This window comes from Typopeltis vanoorti, chromosome 8, assembly GCF_054136105.1.
Source record: "Typopeltis vanoorti isolate ZY-2024b chromosome 8, IOZ_Tvanoo_1.0, whole genome shotgun sequence".
NCBI lineage: Eukaryota > Metazoa > Arthropoda > Arachnida > Uropygi > Thelyphonidae > Typopeltis > Typopeltis vanoorti.
The window spans coordinates 132511935-132536389 of record NC_143556.1 but is presented as its reverse complement, the minus strand read 5'-3'; the positions used below and the strand labels follow the sequence as shown (position 1 = coordinate 132536389).

Sequence of the window (24455 nt, the reverse complement as noted above, 5' to 3'; positions counted from 1 at the left end):
TAATGACTGTCTACATTTTAAACTCCCTTGGATCTCCCCCCCCCCTCATTAACTGAATTCTCGTACTGCACTTTTACAGTCCTTACTAAATGAGTCACCTGTCTTGTCTGTTCTTTCTACTCCTCCTTCATTTGCACTCCGTTTTTCACTATCAGTCTCACAATAGCACTCTCTTTTTTACCATCAGTATTGCCTGCTTTCTTACTAGTGACACTGTCTTTTATTGCTTACTACTCCATGTTTCCTACTCTGATTCAAAGAAGCCTCATACTCTAATCTGCATGTTGCATTTCCTGCATACCCACACACTTGCTAACTTCTTGACATAAACATCCTCAACATCTCCCAAAGCATACTTTTTTTTTCTTAAAATTTTTAACAAAGAAGCAGAATTTAAAACGGTACACAATCTTGAACAGCCAACCAAACTTCAAATACCAATCACAGCTATTGCATAGCAACACTTAATCTAAAACTATACAACACTGTCATACAACAACCAACTTGCTATGCTCACAATGTAATGTTTTAATTGCTGAATTTTTAGATACAGTCATCCCTCGACTTATGTCCGTTCAAGTTATGTCCATTCGAGTTACGCCGTTCGAAGATAAGTTCATGATCCCATAAGGGAATAAATAATATTTTTGACTATACTTTCAAACAAGACGCAAGTGAGTGTAAAATAAAAAGGTTTCTATTTAGCAACAAGCATCATACATAGTGATAACAGCACATTCAGCACATTTCCTCTGTTGATTTTGTGTTTGAGAAATAGGTTATTTGTGTGTTCATCATTAAATATTTTGTGACATTTTGTGCAACACAGTCCCCTACATTCCCAATCAAAAAACCTAGTGAAGAATCACAGAAAAAGGGGCGAGCAATTGATCTTGAAACGAAGTTGCAACTTATAAAGCAACATGAAGCTGGTAAGCCAGTCAGTGTGATCGCACGACTTCAGATGATCTCATTCTACAGTGATGACCCTTTTGAAAAATAAGGATAAAATCATAGAGGCTGTGAAAGGATCTACTTCCATTAAATCGACGATAGTGTACAAAGCAACGACAAAGTCAGTGATATGGAAAAGCTACTTGCATCATGGATAGAGGACCTGAACCAAAAGTGCATATCCCTTAGCACTATGACCATAACCTCTAAGGCACTAGGTCTCTTCTACATGTTAAAGGAGAAAGCAGGGCCCAATTATGACTACAAATTCGATGCTTCTTCTGGTTGATTCATGAGATTTAAGCAGAGTTCTGTGCTGCGTAATGTGAAAATGTATGGTGAATCTGCAAGTGCCGATGAGAAGCCTGCCAAGGAATTTGGAGAATTGGATAAAATTATTACAGGGGAAAGTTGTTTGCCACAGCAAATATTTAATATGGATGAGACCTCCTTGTTTTGGAAAAAAAATGTCCGATTCAGACATTCATCCATAGAAAGCTAAAATCTATGTCTGGTTTCAAAGCTCTTAAAGACTGTGTTACGATTCTGTTAGGGGGTAATGTGACTAGATGTAAACTGAATCCATTTGTGGTATTGCATGGTGAGAATCCACGAACCTTCAAAAACATTAGGAAGCATACTATTCCAGTTTATTATCGGAGCAATAAGAAGTTATGGATGACTCAAAAATTGTTTGAGGATGCCTTAATCAACTGTTGTGCAAGTGAAATGGAAAGCTATTGTGTGAAAGAAAATGTAGAATTTAAAATTTTATTAATTCTAGATAATGCTCCAGGTTATCCATCTTACATCGGTGATCTTCACCCCAAGGTCATGTCTCCCTCCAAACACTATTTCATTGATCCAACTGATGGATCAGGCGGTTCTTTCAGTGTTTAAGGTTTATTATCTACGGAGAAAATTTTCACAAGCCATTTCTGCTACTGACGGAATTGATCAGACTCATGCAATTCTGAACAGCATTCAATATTTGTCATGCTATTAAAAATATTGCTGTTGCTTGGAACGAAGTGACCTCTCAATATATGAGTGGCATATGGAAAAAGATATTAAAAAGGTATGTGCACGATTTTGGAAGTTTTGAAAAAAAATTGAACGCTTTTTTAAATTGAGTGAAGAAATAGTGGCCCTAGCAAACAATTTGAATCTCGAAGTAAATAATGATGACATAGTTCGACTCATAGAAAGTGCCCACGAAGAGTTGACCAACGAGGAATTGGTTGAACTGGAGGAACAACGTATTACAGAAGAAGAAGAAAGAGAAACAAGAAGAGGGTAGTAAAATAATATTTGGTTTACAGATCAAGTATTGATAAAATTTATTAACTCTACCAACTAGTTTCGCCACACTTTAACTGTTGGCATCTTTAGGGCACTGACATATAGGCTTAAAACAATCTCACAATTATGAGTAACTGTAAAACTGACAAGAATAATTACAAATAAAATAGCATCGAACGTGAGTGAAATATGTATCGCGCATACAAGGTTAGCTAGCTGTTGCTAAGGAACTTCCTGTAGTTTGTGTTAAAGTTCATTTCTTGTATTTTTAGAGATCTAATTAGGGTTTTCCATATCTCTGGGAGTATAAAACCTTGATTCTGTTAAGGTTAACAGTAGAATGAGCAACTGTGACTGCTTCTTTGAAAATTCTTGAATGGTAGCTTTTCTCTATGTAAGGGGAACAGCTTTTGTTCCACTCGATGACATGGTTAGTTGTAGAGAAATGAGATGATAGGCCAGAAATATCCTGTCTGTTGTTTTTTACATAGCCAATGTGCTCCTTTTGCCTGATTTCTAGGCTTCTTAAAGTCTGTCCGATGTGACTTGAGCCACATGAGCATGGAATATTATAAACACCAGCATATTTATAGAAGGGATGGTTATCTTTTGGAGATCTAAGTAGTTTACGAATAGTTTCTATTGGTTTGAATGTTACTTATTTTATCTGGTTTGAGGAGGCTGGCGAGTTTGTTGGAGATGCCACTTATAATATTCCATGCTCATGTGGCTCATGTTACATCGGACAGACTTCAAGAAGCCTAGAAATCAGGCAAAAGGAGCACATTGGCTATGTAAAAAAACAACAGACAGGACACATCTGGCCTATTGTCTCATATCTCTACAACTAACCATGTCATCGAGTGGAACAAAAGCTGTTCCCCTTACATAGAGGAAAACTACCATTCAAGAATTTTCAAAGAAGCAGCCACAATCGCTCGTTCTACTGTTAACCTTAACAGAAATCAAGGTTTTATACTCCCAGAGATATGGGAAAACCCTAATTAGATCTCTAAAAATACAAGAAATGAACTTTAACACAAATTACAGGAAGTTCCTTAGCAACAGCTAGCTAACCTTGTACACGTGATACGTGTTTCACTCACATTCAGTGCTATTTTATTTGTAATTATTCTTGTCAGTTTTACAGTTACTCATAATTGTGAGATTGTTTTAAGCCTATATGTCAGTGCCCTGAAGATACCAACAGTTAAAGTGTGGCGAAACTAGTTGGTAGAGTTAATAAATTTTATCAATACTTGATCTGTAAACCAAATATTATTTCACTAATTCATATGATCAAGAAAATAAACCTTCATCAAGAAAAGGGTAGTTAAGCAATTTACAGTGAAGGGTCTTGCATTAATGTTCTCTGCAGTTAGCAATGCTCTCAAAATGGCTGAAGATATGGATCCCAATGGTGAACCCTACTTATTAGTAGAAAGGAAAGTACATGATGCATTGCTTGCTATGAACAAATTTATGATGAAAAGAAGAGGAATAAGCAAAGCACATTGGACATTTTTATCAAAAAAAAAAAAAAAGTTACACCAGAAGAGTCGCAGCCTGATCTTTCACATAGGGAAGGTAATGAAGATGTGACTGTGGAGGAAGATTTGGGTGAATATTTTCCTGTTTTGTAGTGGCAGTAGTGCACAGTATAGTTTTATAAGGTGTAAAAATTAAAATGACAGTATACTTATTATGGCTAAGTCCCTAACCCCTGTAACTCAGTTGATTTAATGTATCGACTTACATCCAATCGACTTACGGCCTGCCGGATGGAACAGAATTCCTGATTTAAATTGAAGGATGAGTGTATCTGACAGTACACCTGTTACGGTTAAATCCCTAACCCCTATAACTCTGTTGATTTAATGTATCGACTTACATCTGACCGACTTATGGCCTACCAGACGAAACGGAACCCCCAACATAAATCGAGGGATGATTGTATCTATTTTTTTCACTTATGGACTTTATTACTGGATTTATCATCATCAATTTTCTGCTAAGTACCCCTAAGGGGTGTCCAGGTTACTATGACAGAACTACATGATTAAGTTCACATTATTATTAATCTCTTTTAAACAATTTTACTCCAAATCAGTCTGTTACTGTCACTCCAATATTGTTATATCTAACATTTCGTACTTCTAAGGCACTTCTGAACAAATCAATCCACCTAAACCTTGATCTTCCTCTGGATCTTTTTTCCAGCCTGCTAACCTTTCTTCACCCATTCTGTTTAAGTGGCCATACCACCTTAAATCAGCTCCGATGATGCATTCTTAACAATGTCAAGTTCCTTTCTAACATCTTCATTTTTAATATGATTCTGCCATTGGTTCACTCATTTAATTTTTTTTCTTAGAACCCTCATATCTATCATTTAGTCTTTTATCAAGTGCTTTATTTTTAATTCTCAGATTCATAACTTCAAACTGGTTTGAACATATCTTGTATACTGCAAGTTTGGTGTTTTGGCTAATTTCTCTCTCATTAGATATAAATTTATTCAGCTGTCTGCCAACCATATCAGCTTTGCTTATCCTGTTGTCTCTTTCCAGATTTGCATTACCTAAATAGCTGAAATATTTTACTTGTTCTATAGGATCTCCATTCAGAATGCAGCTGAAATTTTCTATGTTCCTGCCTATTTTCATAGTTTTATTATTATTATTATTACTTTATTCACATAATTAATACACAGTCAAAACAAGATATCATTTAAACAACAATTTGTCTGGTGATACAGAACAATTCAGATTCTACCCAAGATTCTAAGAATAGTCTCTCAGGTAGAGTCTTAAAATATGGACCGTTCCAAGTAATACTGTTTTTTGTATATCATATGGGATCAGTTCGTTGATGTTAATTTACTGCAAATAGTTCGATAGCTTCTTTGAAATTGCACCAAGTGCACCGATAACTATTGGGATGAATTTGGCGTGCTTAAGCCACAGCCGGCCAACTTCAATTGCCAGATCTCAATATTTAGTAATTTTTTCTAGTTCTTTGTTGTTAACGTTGTTATCACTGGGTACTGTACTATCAATAATCCAAACCTGCCGATGTTCAATAATTCTGATGTCAGGTCTATTATATTCTAAATGCCGATCAGTTTGTATTCTAAAGTCTCAGAGAATTTTTGATGTTTCATTTTCCAGTATACTCTCTCTGTTTTATGCTCCCACCAGAAATAGGAAAGCCATATTTTTTTGCATACATGCCAATGAATTATTTTGGGCACTTGATCATGGCAGTATTTATAGTCAATTTGAGCCGTCTTGCTGCAGGCACTGTTGTTATTGATGTTAACAATTTTTGCTTTTATTTTCTTAGTTTGTAATGCCTGTTCTTGATCTGCTAGAATAAATAGAAAACAGAATAAACTTCTGTTTCTTTTTTTAATATATATCCATATTGTAGCCATTGCCACAGCTTATTCACATCAATTTTGTCCTCAGTATCTTGAAGAAATTGGCCATGTAAGGGTTTATTTTTCCAGTGCACATATCAGTTATTCCTGTTCCCTTTTTTGTAATCGGATTTGTTTTCTGTTGCTTTTAGAAGGCCCTCCTTGGATAATTGCTTGAAGCATTTGCTCAGAGCTATTATCAATGCAACTTTTTAAACTAATTTCTTCTTCTACAGTCTGTCTCGCTTGTGGCAGACCCTGTCCACCTATTCTCCTTTGTAGGTACAACTGGTCAACATCACTTCGTGGATGTAATGCATGATGCATAGTCATTAATTTTCTAGTTTTGGGGTCTGATTTGTCTGGGTCTTCTTTTGTCCAATCTACTATATCCAGCTGTGTATTGGATCATTGGTATAGCCCAAAAATTCATTGCTCTAATTGTTTAATCCATTTAGTTTTATTTTCAGAATATTTCTAACTCTTTTGGTATATTCTGCTGCTGCCTGTTGTTTAACTTTTGAGCAGAGAATATTACTGGCTTCTAATATTCCTAGGTATTTATAGTGTTCGTCAGCTGAAATTGCTTTTATATATTTCTCTTGATCAAAATTAAAATTGCTAGTATCAATAATTTTTCATCATTATCCATATTATCGTTATTACATGACACCTACTGGGAGCCCAAAGACTCGTCGAGGGAGGGCACCTACTCTACAACTCTCTGTCTCCACTACTCAATCTACCAAGTGCATTATCTACCACCCATCATCACCACTAGTATTTTTACAGAAAATTGCAAACATCCATGTCCATGGTGGGACTCAAACCCACAACCTTTTGATGGGAGAGAAGGCTATGCTAATCACTCTACCACCCAGGCAGGCGAAAATTGATCTCCCACCTAAAGGCAATCAAAACCATCCATGCCCACAGTGGGACTTTGGGCTTTTTATTGCTGATTTTTGTGGCAAATTTGTTGCAGTTGTTATTCAAGTTAGTTAGTGAACCTGGAGTTCCTGGAGAATCCAGTGTTTAGGAACACAACATCATTTGCATAAAGCAAAGGGCTAAGTTTCACATCTCTAGTTCTAATATTAGGCTTGATGCTCCTTTCTTTCATGATGTGATCCATATAGATGATGAATAATGGTGGGGATAATGTGCATTATTGTCTTATCCCTGATTTTACCTCAAATCACCTTCCTGTATTTTCTTCAGTTCTAACTGCTGACTTAAAACTTAAATATAGACTATGTATTGCTCTGTATAATGTTCCATTCACCCCATATAATTGTAGTGCTTTGAAAAACTTTTCTCTGAGCACCTTGTTGTATGTCTTTTCCAGATCTACAAAACTGAAGTACAGCTCCTTGTCATAATCCCATGATTTCTGATTTATTTGTCTTAAAGTGAAAATTTGATCTTGACAACCTCTATTTGGGCTGAACCAAGCTTGTTCTTCCCCAAGTTTATCTTTCACAATCTTTCTCAACCTCTTTTCAAGTATGCTTGCATAAATGTTACCTGGAACACTTCATAGTGAAATTCCTCTGTAATAATTATTATTATTAATATTATTATTATTATTATTATCATTATTATCATCCCAAGACCTCATGGAGTCAAAGACTCATCTGGGAGGTCCCTTTATCACGCACACATCTCATCATACCGAGCCTTAAACACGCTCAAACTCCTTGCAGACACCACACTCTCGGGCAAGGCATTCCAATCATTCACAATTCTGCATGAAAAAAACCTGCCTCTCACCCCCCTACTCACATCCTCTCTATATACAATTTCCAGGGATGACCTCTAGTTCTCCCCTGATCTCCCACTATTCTCTGTAGAACTTCTACACCATTGATCTTATAACAACCTCTTACCAACTTATAGATCTCTATCATATCTCGCCTCTTCTTCCTCTCCACCAGACTCTGCAAATTACATCTTCTCAATCTTTCCTCATACTCAACATTCCAGAGGTCAGAAACTATCTTAGCCATTTGCCTCTGAACCCTTTCCAACATCTCTTCCTCCTTCTGAAAACCAGTGACCAAATCTGGACACAATAGTCCATGTGTGGTCTAATCAAAGCCTTATACAACAGAACAAGAATCTCCCTACTTCTACACATCAGTGTCCTCCGCATCATTCCCAGAAGTCTTTGTGTTGTCTTCACAATTTTGGCAATGTGTCCCCTAAATTTTAGATCCTTATCCACTATCACCCCCAGATCTCTTATTTCCTCTATCTCCAACAATCCTCCTACCTCGTCGAGGGAGGGCACCTACTCTACAACTCTCTGTCTCCACTACTCAATCTACCAAGTGCATTATATACCACCCACCATCACCACTAGTATTTTTACAGAAAATTGCAAACATCCATGTCCACGGTGGGACTCAAACCCACAACCTTTTGACTGGAGAGCAGCTATGCTAATCACTTGACCACCCAGGCAGGGGAATAAATGGGGAAAAATTAGAGAGACAGAGACAAATCAACTATAACACGGTATTATTTAGCTGCAAGTAATTTTCCTTATTTTGCTTCCATTTTAGGCTTCTGCCAGTCTTGTTGGCCAAGTGGTTAGCGTATTCACTCTCCAGTCAGAAGGCTGCTGGTTCGAATCCTGCCATGGGCATGGATGTTTGTGATTGTCTGTGAAAATACTAATGGTGGTGTTTGGTGGTAGATGACACTGGTGTAGTTGTGGTTCATTGTAGGTGGTGGAGTGAATGCTAGAGACAGAGTTATAGAGTAGGTGCCCTCTCTCAATGAGTCTTTGGGCTCCCTGGAGGTGTCACGTAATAATAATAATTCTCACATTCAGTTTTATTCCCTTTTTTACAGATGTGTACTATGAGAGCTCTACTCGAATTACCTTCTGACCAGACCCTCTGAATTATGCAGTGCAGCCACTGCAAAATTTTTATACTTTCATTCTTAAGCATTTCTGGTCAAATATCATCTACTCCAGCTGCCTTTCTACCTTTCATAATTGTTTTCATCTTATTAGCTCTGTTATGACTTCCATTAATGGTAGGAATAAATTGGAAAAAATTAGAGACAAAGACGAATCTACTATAATAAGTATTATTTAGCTACAAGTAATTTTCCTTATTTTCATATCCCTTTTGCTTCCATTTTAGGCTTCTCTAGTTCAACTCCTGTAATTATGATCATATGTGTTTTACTTGCTAATCTTTGCTTTAATTTAACATGCAACATAGTTGTTGAAAGTGAAGCACTTTAGACAGCATATATAACCATTTTCTGTTGAGTGTTAGGCACAATGACCAGTGTTACAGCTAAGTAATTTGCCTTCTTTGAAACCAACTTAAAGCTCTGACAGAGCAGTTAATCTTATCTGCCTAATGTATTATGACTCTCAACTGCATGTATATTTCTGGCTGGTTTGCCTGTTTTGTAGAATGAAAAAAAAAAAAAAAAAAAAAAACCTGAGGTGAAACCAGTGTGTGTTTGTGTTAATCAAATAGGACCACTTGACTATTTTAGTCATTTACTTGTTCATAGGCAAGCTTGTGATCCAATCTTATTGGATTCTAGTGATTGTTTATTATTATTACACTCTCCATGGAGCCGGCAGACTCACTGTGGGAGGTTCATTCAACTAACAACATCATATACAATCTTAAAATCCCTAGCATGCCTTGAATTAACAACACGTTCTGATAATGCAGTCCATTCACTGACAATTCTCCATGTAAAAATTCTGCTCCTCACACCCCTCCTCACCACACTTTTACACAACTTCCAGGAATGACCTTTGGTTCTTCCCCTCTCACCATTTACTCATTTTATAATCCCCTCTGGATTAATCTGATAAAAATATCTCACTAACTTAAATGTCTCTATCATATCACCTTTCTTCCTCCTATCCACCAAACTCTGCAATCCACATCTCTTCAACCTCTCCATAGCAAGCATTCCAAACTCCTGATACTGTCTTAGTCACTCGCTGGACCCTCTCCAATGTCTCCACATCACACTGAAAACTAGGTAACCAGATCTGAGCACAATAGTCCAAATGTGGTGTGATTAATGCATTATACAGTGGCACAACCACTTTATTATCCTTACATGCTAGAGTACTTCTTATCATAGCACTGCAGTGTGCAGCCTTTGTAACACTAGCAATATGCCCTCTAAACTTCAGCCTACTATCAACCATCATTCCCAAATCTATAATCTCATCCACTTCCTGCAGTAATTTACCCTTGATATAACCTTATATTTCTGCATTCCAGAATGCATCACCTTGCACTTATTGATATTAAAACTATAACCAAACTCTTTTGTCCAAGTAAAAAGCCTATTCAAATCTTCCTGAATGGAATTAACATCAGCAGTGCTACTTATAATTCTTCCTAACTTTTCATCATCAGAAAATAACTGAAGATCCCCAGTCAGTCCACATGATACATCATTTACAAATAAGTTAAACAGCAGGGGCCCAAGAACAGAACCCTGGGGCATGCCACTGGTTACCCTTCTTTTTTGAAACACTGCTCCATCATACACAGCCTGCTTGTATCATTCAGAGAGCCAATCTCTGATCCATCTATCCTATATACTATCTATTCCCATCCTCTGCAGCTTTTACACCAACTTATCATATGGTAATTTATCAAACGCTTTTGCAAAGTCTAAGAATATCCCTGTATATGATTCTCCCTTATCTAACACACTAGTCACCTGTCTTCATAATCATATACATTTCCACAATCCTGATATCATTTTTAACCCTTTCCTTTGCACTCTTTCCACTGTACACAGTTATATTTAATATATGCTTTTATCCTTGTGGTGTAATGTGGTATTAACATAACACACTATGCAGAGAAAAACTACGAAAACAAGAAAAAAAAAATTTTTTTTCCAGGTATTATTTTCTTCCTCATATTTTTGTCTTTTTTTTTTTTTTTCAGTTGTTTCACTTTGCTGCAATGTCACATCTACTTGGAGTTATTCCATATACCTATTAGAATAACTTGATTGTAATAAATAAAACTCCCTTCATTTTTTCATGATTTTTCATTCTAAGGAAAATGTATATGTTTATAATAGCAAAAAGTAACTTTTATAAAAAATATATAAATATATTTATTTATTTAGTTGAAGAAATTTAAAAGACTAAAAGTCAAGGGAGAAAAAAACTACAAAAACAAAAATTATTTCTTATTTTGAACACTAAGCTAGTTTCGTCTTGCTAGAAAACTTCATTGTGTGCATAACATGGAAGTGAAAAAAGAGAAATGTTCAAAAGCTAAGAATGAACTACATTTTTACCTGTATATGAAAAAAATTTCATTACTACAGCCAAATGTGGAATTAATTTATTGCCAGCATACTAATAAATTATATTACACAAAAAACATGTTATAAATTTCATGCTGATTAAATTGCAGTGCATCTTTAGCAAAAGTTACAAATTTCTTAAGAATGTAGTTAAGGAAGTAATGTATAGCGCTTACAGAAAACTATGCAGAGAGACATTTCAGAATTGAATATGCCCATTCTGAACCGTGATGCAGTTCTTACAATGTCATACCATGCTTACCATCAAGTAATTGAGGAGTTCTTGAGGAAAATTGGCCCACTCCTTCAGAGCAAGGATAAGGCCTTAATTGTTTTCTGGAGGGAAATTTCGAGCAGCAGTGCATCTCCCTATTGTGTTCCAAATGTGTTGTATGGGGTTAAGATCTGGGGAGCATGCTGGCCACTTGATTTGATTAATATCTTCAGTCTCCAGAAGTATCTCCACTGCTTGTATATGATGTGGTGTGGCATTGTCATTCACAAAAATAAATTCTTCACCTATAGCACTACAGAACAACCAAACATGATGTTGAAGAACTTTGTTGCAATATCATTCACCAGTCACGGTCCCTTTTTCCAGCACTTGTATCTTGGTGCATCCATTAAGCATAACGCTTCCTCACACCATGACCCCAGCACTGCTGTATGTGTCCCTTTCAAGAACATTCTCATGATTGTAAGCAGTACCACTTTCATGGCAGATCAAGCATCATTTAGAATTGGAGGAAAGACTGAAACTACTCTCATCTGTAAAGAGTACATTGGCCCATTAATGCCTTGTTCAATTTTTTATAGATACAACACCACTGAAAACGTGCTGTACAATGAATTGTGGATAAAGGGATGTAGACTTACAGACCTTTGGGTATATAGGCCTACTTGTCACAGACATCTTGCTACAGTTTATTGAGATATCTTGTACGTGAATGGAGCCAGTTTGCATGGTGCCTTGATTACGTTTTGCTGTTATAACCAAAAATCTGTCTTCATGCTGTCTGGTAGAGCTAGGCAACCTCTTAGCAAATTTCTGGAACACATTCCATTGCTATGAAATGCTGCCCATTGCCTGGATGCAATGCTATGTGAGATTCCAAACTCTCTGGCAATATCAGTAATTCTGTGGCAATCTTCAAGCTTTCCAATAATTCTTCCCCACATGAAAACATCTAGATGATGTCTTTGATACATTACAAGACATCTAACTTTGAAACTTTATTCCTTCATGAAAAGAGCTTCCTTCAAACATAATTCACTTAATGCAGTCTTTTGCCTTTTATTATTATTATTACAGGAGGGCATCATCCTGTTGTTTTATCCTGTTGAGTACTACCACATGACCCCTTTGAACACTATTCAAAAATTTGAATGTGTACGAAATTCTCATTTACACAAATTGCCACAACCTGATTCATTTGAATTTGTGGTTGTGATCTTCTGAAATAGTGTTTGTCCTTAGGTTTTAGACACTGGTGTCCAAAACCTAAGGACATATATTTATTTATGAAATTTTTGTATATTCCTTTGTTTGTTTATTGGATTTATTAAGCAGGCCCTAGTAACAGTAATATCATATTATATTTTGATTTGTTTATATTCTTATTTATTGGTTCATTAATATCATGGCTGATCCAGCTAAAATTATTATTATTAACATCAAACCTGTGGAGTCAGACTCATGGTGGAAAGTACATACTATGAGTCTGATTTGTGAATGTGGACACATTGAATCAGTTTAAGGCATGGTTTGATGAGATTTTTGTGTGTACCTCCTACCATGAGTCTGACTCCTTAGAGGTCTTCATGTTGGAGGCTTAATGGATTTTTTACAACACTCAAAAGAATTAAAATAGAATTTAATACTTCCTATATTTCAGCCTAGTCACTAGGACATCTACAGGGATTACAAAAACAATTAATGTAACATGCACACACAAATCTTACAATACTAAGCCCAACCACGTGGGTGACACTAAAGTCCTATCTAGGTGGAGCGCCCTCTAAGAGTGGTAGTAGGTGGCCTGGAATGTAAGGTGGGATCTCTGGTGATGAGTGTTTCCCAAATCTTCGGAAGCTTAATACAACCATATTTATTAAGATTTGGTTGGTTTCTGAGAGGTGCTGCTGCTTCTAACAAAAGTCTCTCTTTCTTGAATTTGCTGTGGTGGAGCATGGTGGTTTTCTTCCATGATACTCTGTGGGTGGTGTCCATAACATGGTCAGCCAAGCCTGAATGGCCATAGTTGTGTTTACAGATGTAAGACTTGTGTTCCTCCAGGCAGATGGATTGATGCTGATCTGCCTGTCTGTCCAAAGTACGCCAGCTTACAGGAACAGGGTACTTTGTAAACTCCAGTAGGAGTTTACAAAGTACCCTGTTCCAGTTGCGGTAGGGCTTATATGCTGTGTGCAAACTTACTACACTTATCCGTTCTACGAAAGATTAGCTCCCTCCTCTCTCGCTATCTGGAGTTTACAAAGTACCCTGTTGCTGTAAGCTCGCGTACTTTGGACAGACAGGCAGATCAGCATCCATCCGCCCTGGAGGAACACAAGTCTTACATCTGTAAACACAACTATGGCCGTTCAGGCTTGGCTGACCATGTTATGGACACCACCCACAGAGTATCATGGAAGAAAACCACCGTGCTCCACCACAGCAAATTCAAGAAAGAGAGACTTTTGTTAGAAGCACCAGCACCTCTCAGAAACCAACCAAATCTTAATAAATATAGTTGCATTAAGCTTCCGAAGATTTGGGAAACACTCATCACCAGAGATCCCACCTTACATTCCAGGCCACCTACTACCGCCCTTAGAGGGCGCTCCACCTAGATAGGACTTTAGTGTCACCCACGTGGTTGGGCTTAGTATTGTAAGATTTGTGTGTGCATGTTACATTAATTGTTTTTGTAATCCCCGTAGATGTCCTAGTGACTAGGACGAAATATAGGAAGTATTAAATTCTATTTTAATTCTTTTTGAGTGTTGTAAAAAATCCATTAAGCCTCCAACATGATGTCCTCACAGCACTTAAGCCTCTACACACGAATTCCATAAAGGTCTGATGTTAATAATAATAATAAATTTAGCTGGATCAACCATAATTGAATATATCGACATTAACAACACACTCATTCTTTGAAACATTTCTGCTGTGTTCACCTGGTAGCAACCCCCTGACCACCTATATGTCTCGATCATATGTCTTCTCTCCTTCCTATTCATGAGGCTTTGCAAATTATTCCTTCAATTTGCCTTCATACCTCACATTAACAAGACCAGTTATTACCTCTGTGAATTTTCACTGGACAATTCTAACATATCCTCATCACCAAGTGACCAAATCTGTGCATAATAATCTATCAAGGAATGTCCCCCCTCGTTCTACCTCCTTCTCCCATTCTATGAAAAATTTCTTTCACATATTAACCTGATAACAGCCATTTACCAACTTAAATATCTCAATCATATCCTTTCTCTTCCTCCTATTCACAAGGCTTTGTAAACTGCATTCCCTTAATCTCTCCTCATATCCCATACCCCAAAGACCAGTTACAACCTGTCAGTCTTCTTTGTACCTTTTCCAATATATACCCATTACTGTGAAAACCAGTGAACCAAATCCATGCACAATAATCCATATGAGGCCTGATCAAGGCCTTATACAATGAAATCATAGCTTCTGTTTCTACATTCCAAGTCCTTCACATCATAGCCATTATCTCATGTGACAGCTTCACAACTTTTGCAATGTAACCACTGAACTTCAGGTCCTTGTCCACCACCATTCCAAGGTCTTTTGTCTGATCAACTTCCTCCAATATTTCTGCACCAAATGCATACTTTCCATCCCATAGTTGCTTACCAAATTTCATAACCTTACACTTTGCAACGTTAATCTGACATTCCACTTGTCTGTTGAAAATTTATTTATCACTAGGTTAGACTATAATAGATTTAGTTTAATCCTTTATCCCAGTGAGAGCAAACCAAGTTTGCGCCTGAAAATATCTTCAGGACTAAATATAGTGTTGTACTATCTTATCCAGTAAGTAGTGCAACACCAAGGCAACTCGTGGCAAAGGTGGAGCAAGCTACCAGGCACTTCTAACCCAGTATCTCCCATAATGCAAAACACATTTCCTATGTGGATATGTATACTGTTATGCATTAAAGGGATTGGCCATCTACCCAGACTAGTTTCGACCTTTATTGAGGTCTCTTCAGTGGGAGCCAGGCCCAGAGCTGGAGATACCAGGCAGAAGCAGTAGCAAGTCATCTGTGCCTATGGGAGTTGCCAAAAGGTTTATCACCTTTTTTTAAAAATTACTCTGGATTTAGAGAAAGACGTTGAAAATTTATTTATCACTAGGTTAGACTATAATAGATTTAGTTTAATCCTTTATCCCAGTGAGAGCAAACAAAGTTTGCGCCTGAAAATATCTTCAGGACTAAATATAGTGTTGTACTATCTTATCCAGTAAGTAGTGCAACACCAAGGCAACTCGTGGCAAAGGTGGGTTAGAACTGGGTTAGACGTGCCTGGTAGCTTGCTCCACCTTTGCCACGAGTTGCCTTGGTGTTGCACTACTTACTGGATAAGATAGTACAACACTATATTTAGTCCTGAAGATATTTTCAGGCGCAAACTTTGTTTGCTCTCACTGGGATAAAGGATTAAACTAAATCTATTATAGTCTAACCTAGTGATAAATAAATTTTCAACATCTTTCTCTAAATCCAGAGTAATTTTTAAAAAAAGGTGATAAACCTTTTGGCAACTCCCATAGGCACAGATGACTTGCTACTGCTTCTGCCTGGTATCTCCAGCTCTGGGCCTGGCTCCCACTGAAGAGACCTCAATAAAGGTCGAAACTAGTCTGGGTAGATGGCCAATCCCTTTAATGCATAACAGTATACATATCCACATAGGAAATGTGTTTTGCATTATGGGAGATACTGGGTTAGAAGTGCCTGGTAGCTTGCTCCACCTTTGCCACGAGTTGCCTTGGTGTTGCACTACTTACTGGATAAGATAGTACAACACTATATTTAGTCCTGAAGATATTTTCAGGCGCAAACTTTGTTTGCTCTCACTGGGATAAAGGATTAAACTAAATCTATATTATATTCCACTTGTCTGTCCATTCTTACAAACTTTTCAAGTGTTCTGGTAAATCCACAACATCTGATTGACTCCAGATTGTTCTCCCCAATTTCACATCATCTGCAAAGAATCACACATCTCCAGTCAAACCCACTCAATATGGCTAATATACAAGTTGAACAACAGTGAATCTGATATACAGATCCCCTGCAGCACACCACTAGTGACTTTCTCTTTTGGGATACTGCACTCCCATGTACAACTTTCTGATACCTATCTGAGAACCAGGCACTGATCCATCTTGCTACTCTGTTATCTATTCCCATCTGTTTCAGTTTATTTAACAGCTTGTCATATGGCACTCTATCAAAAGCTCTTGCAAAATCTAAGTATCTCACTGTATATGCACCTCCTTTGTTTAATACATTCATCACCTTGTTATAATACATAAGTAAGTTGGCAAAACATTATCTCTTTAAGAAACTGATGATGACAATCACAGAGAATAAATACTGCAGTTATGATCCTATTTTTGTGACTGAGTTCTCAGTAATCTCTTCCATACCTTTACCCCAGTTCCAGTTATACAGATTGTCATATAATTTGTAGCTGCAACCTTATGTATTGGAACAATTTTTCCTTCATTCCAATGCCTTGGGAAATGTGCTGTTGTAAGACTCTTATTAAACAGGCATGTCGATGTTCCCGCCAACTCCAACATTTTTTAAGACATATGGTGAGATCAAAAAATGCTATTGTCTTATTGACATCAAGCTTATATAATTACTCATATACCTCCTGCTTGCTCACAGTTAAACCATTCTCTCATGTTTCCTCTACACTTGAGTTTCTCATGATTTCACCTTGATGAGGATGGAACATCCTTATAATTTGTTCATTGAATACCTCAGCTTTGTCTTCTGCTGTAGTTACCATTCCACCATCTTCATCCATTAACATCATCTTACTATAATCAGTCTTCTCTCTACTTGCTGCATATCTGAAGTACTCAAGGAATTTTCTTCACTTGATTTGCTACTATCTCCTCACACTTTTTTTACTGTCTATATCAAGTTAGTCACCTTCCTGGCCTGCTCTTTATATACCTCTACCATTATTCACCTTGTGCTGTCTCCATGGTATCCTCTTCTTATTCCAAATTTTGTGATTATCTCTTCATTCAGACATTTGACACCTACCTTATTTACACTTTTGACCTTTGGAATACATTCACACATTGATGTTACATATCTTTTGGTTGGTTCCCACACAGCATTTAACTCTCTCTCACTCCTGCTTCACTCATTATCAAATGATATAGGTCCAAGCCATCTCTGAAACTTATCATAATCACCAGCCTTGTATTTCCACATTGCGTGTGTTCTAAAGGGCCGATTTGTCTGTATTCAGGATGAAAAACCCGAGTTTCTGGGAGAAGAAACCCTGCTACCTCCATATGAGATCGGCTAACTCACCTTCAATTGAAAAAGTCCATATAAAGATTCCTCCCATCATGACGAGAATCAAACTTAGGCCTTTTCTAATCGAAGGGCACAACGTATCGTCGTTCTTCCAATTGTGCTATGGGGGGTAAGACTGAAATATGCACAGGGTGATCCAAGTGTTGTGAACATCATGAAATAATCTTTAATTTTTCAGTATTAGTGACAATCTTCATAGAACTAAATTGCTACAAACTAAGCTTATAACCATATCTTTACAAAGGCAAAAAGTAAATAACATTGCTAATGCAAATGTTCAAAATGGCTGCCTCCTTCTTGAATGCAGGCACATGATCTTTTTGCCAAATTGGTGGCAACTCTTTGAAGCATGGAATTACTGACTGCTGTTACTGCTTAAGTTCATGAATTGTGTGAGGATTATTTCTAAATACTTTACCTTTCAGGTAACCCCATAACAAGAAATCTTGTTATGGGGTTACCTGAAATCTTGAGGTGACGAATCTGGCAATCTTGGGGACCAAAGTCCTTCAAAAATCAGTCTGTCAACAAAAAAGCTCTTGTAAAAATTTCATTTGATGTAGAGCAAGTAGCACCTTCCTACTAAACATCATGTTCTTTAATCTCAACAAGAGCCACGAACTTGGTGAAGTCTTGTTACAGAGTGCTGTTCAATGCTGCCTCAGAGAAAATGGCTGCAACAATGCAATGCCATGATACTGCATACTACAGTCTGATTTTCAGAGAATGTAGGGGTATTTCATGGAAAACGAGGATTTTCTGATGACCAAATTATGTTATTTTTGGCTATTGACGTACTTAGGTGGAATCATGTTTTGTCACTGAAGAAAACATTGTCCAGCTCGTGAACGTCGTTTTCTTCAACGAATGATCAAAACCACCTACAGTATGCTTCACACAACATCCAGTAGCTGATATGGACAAAGCTTTAATTATAATAAATTTAGTTTAATCCTTTATTCAAGTGTGAGCAAACAGTTTGTGCCTGAAAATATCTTGAGGACTGGGATAAGGAAGTACAATACCAGGCAACTCGTAGCAAAGGTGGATCAAGATAACATCACTCCTATCTCAGTATCTCCCATAATGCAAAACACATCTCCTTGTGGATATGTATAATATTATGCATTAAGGGAAGGGCCACTACCCAGACTAGTTTCGACCTTTATTGAGGTCTCTTCAGTGGGAGCCAGGCCTAGAAGTGGGGATACCAGGAAGAAGCAATGGCGAGGTCATCTTTACCTATAGGAGTTGCCAAAAGGTGTGCCAACTTTTTATTAAATTACTCTGGATTTAGAGAAAGATGTTGAAAGTTTATTTTTCACTTGGTTAGACTATAATAAATTTAGTTTAATCCTTTATCCAAGTGTGAGCAACTCCTATAGGTAAAGATGACCTCGCCATTGCTTCTACCTAGCTCCACTTCTGGGCCTGGCTCCCACTGAAGAGACCTCAATAAAGGTAGAAACTAGTTCTGGGTAGTGGCCCTTCCCTTAATGCATACATTATACATATCTGCAAGGATGTTGTGTTTTGCATTATGGGAGATACTGAGATAGGAGTGATGTTAGCTTGGTCCACCTTTGCTACGAGTTTTCCGATGTTGTACTACCTTACCCCAGTCCTGGAGATATTTTCAGGCACAAACTTTGTTTGCTCACACTTCGATAAAGGATTAAACTAAATTTATTATAGTCTAACCAAGTGAAAAATAAACTTTCAAAAAGCTTTATTTGTTGGTGACTCTCCAAATACTACCATATGACATATTGTCTGTGCAGAGAGTTTTCTAAGACTCTTTGAAGGTGAACATTGCAACATGTGGTGTACCACCATCACTTGAGACTCATTCAAAAATGGAAGGTTTTCTATGCCGTTGTTTGTCTTCAACTGATTCAGTTTCTGAAAGTGCTTGATTAAGCTTGTAATTATCAAATTTTAAGAAAGAAACAGAGTTGGGATACTTCTGATGAAACTCCTCCACACTTGCATATGAATGAGATGAAAAATAACATTTCAAAATAACAACTCGACGCTCCTGGAAAAGTACTATTTCGTTTTCTTCATGAACAAAACTACACAGTGGATGTCCAATACCCAACATGTGGCAAATAATTACATGATAGTGGCCAACAGTCCTAGAGTGTCATCTACAGGCAAAACAAATAATTAGAATTGAAACACTTTGATGTGACTCAGCTTCGACTTTGATGTGCATGACTTTTGGATTACCCTGCATATCCTGTCCTGAGAGAAGTTTTCATATAGCTAGTCAGCAGGTAATTGCTTCATGTTCATTCTCACTAACTTGTGGGAAATGTGACACTCCACTCAAAATCACATTATCTGGTGAAATTATTAGATCTAAGACTTTCGATCTTAGCATACCCTCCCTTACATACTCCCTGAAACGGTTGTCTTTAAAGAACTCAAGGAATTCATTTTCCAAATATGCAGATGTTTTCTCTTCATTCCAGTCTATGTTATCATAATTAAAATCACCCATAATGTGTTCACCCTTCCTTTGCTTACTAATCCAAGTTGTGTTTACATTATTTCCTCACCATCCTTCACAGTCCCTGGCCTATAGGAGCATCCAACTGAATATCTTTTCTGTCAATCTCTACCTCACACCATATTGACTCAAAACCATTGCCAGTATTTCCCTCTGACATATTATAGGGAGAACTGTAGATAGATGTAGAGATGGCTTGCTATAGAGATTCAGTTATTAGAGGCATGGTGAATGAGAAGGTACACATGGTATGCATACTTGAGGCAGAGTGATAGAGGAGTTAGATATGAGAAGAAAGAAAGCTGAATTATTCATATTTCTGTAATGGTGGGAATGAATGATTTGATTGGAAGAAGGAAAATTTGAGAATGGGTAAGGAGGACCTTGAGGAGAGTAAAAGATGACAATGTAGTATCCAAAGTTTCACTGTGGTGCTGAGGAATGACAGTAATGAGTTGAGATGGTGAGTGAAGATAAGAATGGATAGGTGAGTAGTGTTAGTGAAAGGAATGAGATAGAGCATGAAGTCAAGACAGACAAGGAAATGGGGAGAGTCAGGACAGAAAAGAAGACACTGTGAGAAGTGTGAATGATGGATGTATAAGTAAATGCGTGAGTAGATAAGAAAGGAATGAGATGGGCTTGTATGTTGGGGAGCATTTCAGTGTGAATTGGATTTTGAGATGGGTAAAGGGAATGAGAAATGACCATGGAAAGATGTGGAGAAGTCACATGAGAAGTAGTTTACTGAAATTTGTTATAGAACCAAAAAATGAGCTATTATATTTTGTTTACAAATGGCAGAAGTATCTGAATTAAGGAGTCAGGACAGAAAAGAAGACACTGTGAGAAGCGTGAATGATGGATGTATAAGTAAATGCATGAGTAGATAAGAAAGGAATGAGATGGACTTGTATGTTGGGGAGCATTTCAGTGTGAATTGGATTTTGAGATGGGTAAAGGGAAAGAGAAATGACCATGGAAAGATGTGGAGAAGTCACATGAGAAGTAGTTTACTGAAATTTGTTATAGAACCAAAAAATGAGCTATTATATTTTGTTTACAAATGGCAGAAGTATCTGAATTAAGGGGAACAGAATTGTTGCATTGATTCAGTTCACTCCCCAAAAACTGTTGGAATAAGTGAGATGTGGTTGAATGAGAATGATAAGGAATAGAGATGTAAGGATAGGATGTTTTTTCTGTGGATGTAGATAGCACAAGAAAAAAAGGGAGGAAGAGTGCTGTTAATAGTTCCAGAGGAGTTATATCCATCCAAGATGGAGATGCAAGAGGGTGTGAGGTAGAGTTGGATAGGATAATTTATTTAGTTGCATGTTGTTGTGACTTCCTTATTTCCTTAGCTTCGGAAATAAGAAAAGAGTGATCATTGTGAAAGATTTTAGTTATGATAAATATAGATTGGAATAAAGAATGGCATCTGTTGGTGAAGAGAATGAATTTCTCAGAGTTTTCATAGACAGCTATCTTAGGCAATACATAATAGAGAACACCCACACAAGGATCAAGGGTCTTGAGCTTAATTATCTCATTAGAGGATGCTATAATAAATGGGAGTCAAATCTACATCCAGTTGGTGACAATGAAATTGAAGTGATCACCTAGGTAGTGGTCAGTCACATGTTGACTGCTGTGAGAAAGGAATATATGAAACAGCTGGTTATTATTAAAGGCTCAAGAGCTTTGAATAATCACCAGCTCAAGATACAGCTTGCAGACATATCATTGAAGTGATGAAATTGAAGTGATCACGTTGGTCACTTATCAGTAGGTCACATCCTATCGGTCAGTCACATGTTGACTGCTGTGAGAAAGGAATATATGAAACAGCTGGTTATTATTAAAAGCTCAAGAGCTTTGAATAATCACCAGCTCAAGATACAGCTTGCAGACATATCATAGAATGAGGAATTGGATAAAAGGGAGATCAGTGCTGCTTGTGCCTACTCAAAAATTGCATCAGATATAATTTGTGAATGAATGGCAAGGGTTAAGTGGTTAAATAAGGTGGTAGGCATGAAATGGATAAATTAAAAGGTTAAGTATGCAATCTGGACAACAAAGGTAATATGGAACCAGCATAAGATGAGAGATAATCAGTTGTGGAAGTAGTTTCAAGTACAGGCAAGGAAGTTGACTCATTTGGTAAGGTAGCAGAAATGTAGTATGGATAGCAGTTAGCTAATGAAGCCAAAAAAGTTCCAGGGTGTTCTTTTAATATGTGGCCATTATAAGAAAGAATGATTATTTGGTGAAAATGGTAGAATGATAACCAGTGGTGAGGAAGTTCAGATATTAAATGAGCAAAAAGATATTTCATCCTTGTGAATGTGACATTAAACAGAACTCGAATTGTAGTGAGAATGATGGAGGAGGGATTGATGATGGGTGATCAGTATATGGGAAAACTGAGTAAACTTGATGTTAATAAGGCTCTAGAGCTTGATTATATATCGCTTTTTGTATTGAGTGAAGTTCCAGGAAGTTAACAGTAGCATTGATGTACCTTTTTAATTTGAGTTTTATATTGGGCCAAATTCCAAGCTAATGAAAAGAAGGCAAAATTGATCCTCTTCATAATGAAGTTGATATGATTAATGCTTCATATTACACACAGTTGCCACATGATAAGAGCAGTTAATTAAATTGGATTGGGTTGCATAGTAGATTACTGTGCTGGAGTGGAGATTGGCTGTCTGTAAGTATCATCAGCAGTTTTTTTATGGCAGAGAAATACCCTATAACAGAAAAGTCACTATTGCTCTACTCCAGGTGCCCATTTCGGAGTTGTTGCTGTTTAATTTGTATGTTAATGATATTGAGAAAGGACTGTAAAGCAGTTAGCAGCTAATGCAAAGTTGGGAAGAACTCTGAGAAGTAGAGCAAATGTCAAAGTTTACCTAGTCACTTTCTATTCACCCGTTCTTCAGTACACTATGGGAAATGAGTGATATTGCCAGTTCATTATTGCAAAATGTAATTTTTAAAATTTGAGAAACAAAGATGGGATGCAGAGTCTACAGCTATTGGGAATATCTTAGAAGTGGCAGAGATAATGGGTTTGGTGGGTGAGAAGGAATAAGAACCAAAAATTTCAGTGACATGTTACTAAAATTATGAGAACAACACAGTTGATTATGGCAGTGATGCAGAAGTAAAGATGCTGTAGCTTCATTGTATAAAATTTCGATCAGATCATATAGGAATTAGCATGTGCAGATTTGGTCACCTGATTTTTAAAAAGAATGAAGAGTTATTGGAAACAGATGATTGACTGAGGTTTTTTTGGGGGTATCTGGAAATGTTGAGCATGAGGAATGTTTGAAAGGTTCTCTTGGATAGGAGGAGGTGGGATATGATATGTAAGTTGGTAAGGGGTTATTCCCATTTTTTTTTTTTTTTTTTAATTATGAGTAGTATGGAATGCATCGCCTGAAGATGTGGTGGGTGTAGAGACTGAATGCATTTAAGATAAATATGATAAACTATGTGTCTATATGAAACCTAAGTGGAACCTCACGAATGTCTTTTGACTCCATTTATCTCTAAAGATAATAATAATAATAAAAGGCAGTCACAAAGAAAGAAAGAAAAACTGATTTATATAACACATTATCTGAATACATTTTTAGGTAAATGAATAATTAAATAACTTCATAACTTCTTTCCTTTTTAAAAATTTAGTTACATGTTTTCAGAAATTATGATTGGTTTCAAATTTTCTTGCTCTCTCATTAGTAGTTTTGCAAAATTTACTATATTTTCACTTAAGTTGTTAAATGTACTTTATTTGTGAAATAGTGTATGAAGAAAGTGCACCATGTGCCTCACAGAAATACTGTAGTGAGGTACTGTGCAGACACTTTCAAATTACTGAAGTTAAAACCAACCATTTAACTTTGAGACCAGTGGTCTAGAACTTTGCATGGTTCTAAATCTACCACAGATAATATGTATAATCCTTTTTCTTCTCTATTATAACTTCAGTAATATTTCAGGTTCCAGCTTAGCACATGTCTTTGCTCTGGACTTTGAAAAGAATCCACTTCATGTAAAGGCTGATTTTGGACTCACTGCCAATGCAGAGCCAATGGAAGTTGTCTATCATGAGGTTAGTATAACATCTTTAAATTAAAAAAAAAAATTGTGAATATTAATTTTTGCAAAAGAAAAATTAGTTGGCTAATGCTCTAGGTGCAGTATCCTAATCATGCTTCATTACATTCAATGGTATCATACTTGGACATTAACTGTTGAAAGATTTTTCACTTTGTTATAAATTTAATTAAATTAAAGATGCCAAGA

The 24455-nt window shown here is 36.9% G+C and overlaps 1 protein-coding gene across 10 annotated transcripts in view; it reads left to right on the top strand.

Annotated features, from left to right (window-relative positions):
* The window catches only part of LOC150104358 (intermembrane lipid transfer protein VPS13A-like), a 2072875-nt gene that overhangs the window by 715228 nt on the left and 1333192 nt on the right, over positions 1 to 24455 (top strand). For all 10 annotated transcript variants that reach the window (XM_090396324.1, XM_090396319.1, XM_090396320.1 and 7 more), the window contains one exon: positions 24149 to 24261. In XM_090396324.1, coding sequence (XP_090252450.1) covers positions 24149 to 24261 — 113 coding nt within the window. The remainder of the gene's footprint in view (positions 1 to 24148; positions 24262 to 24455) is intronic.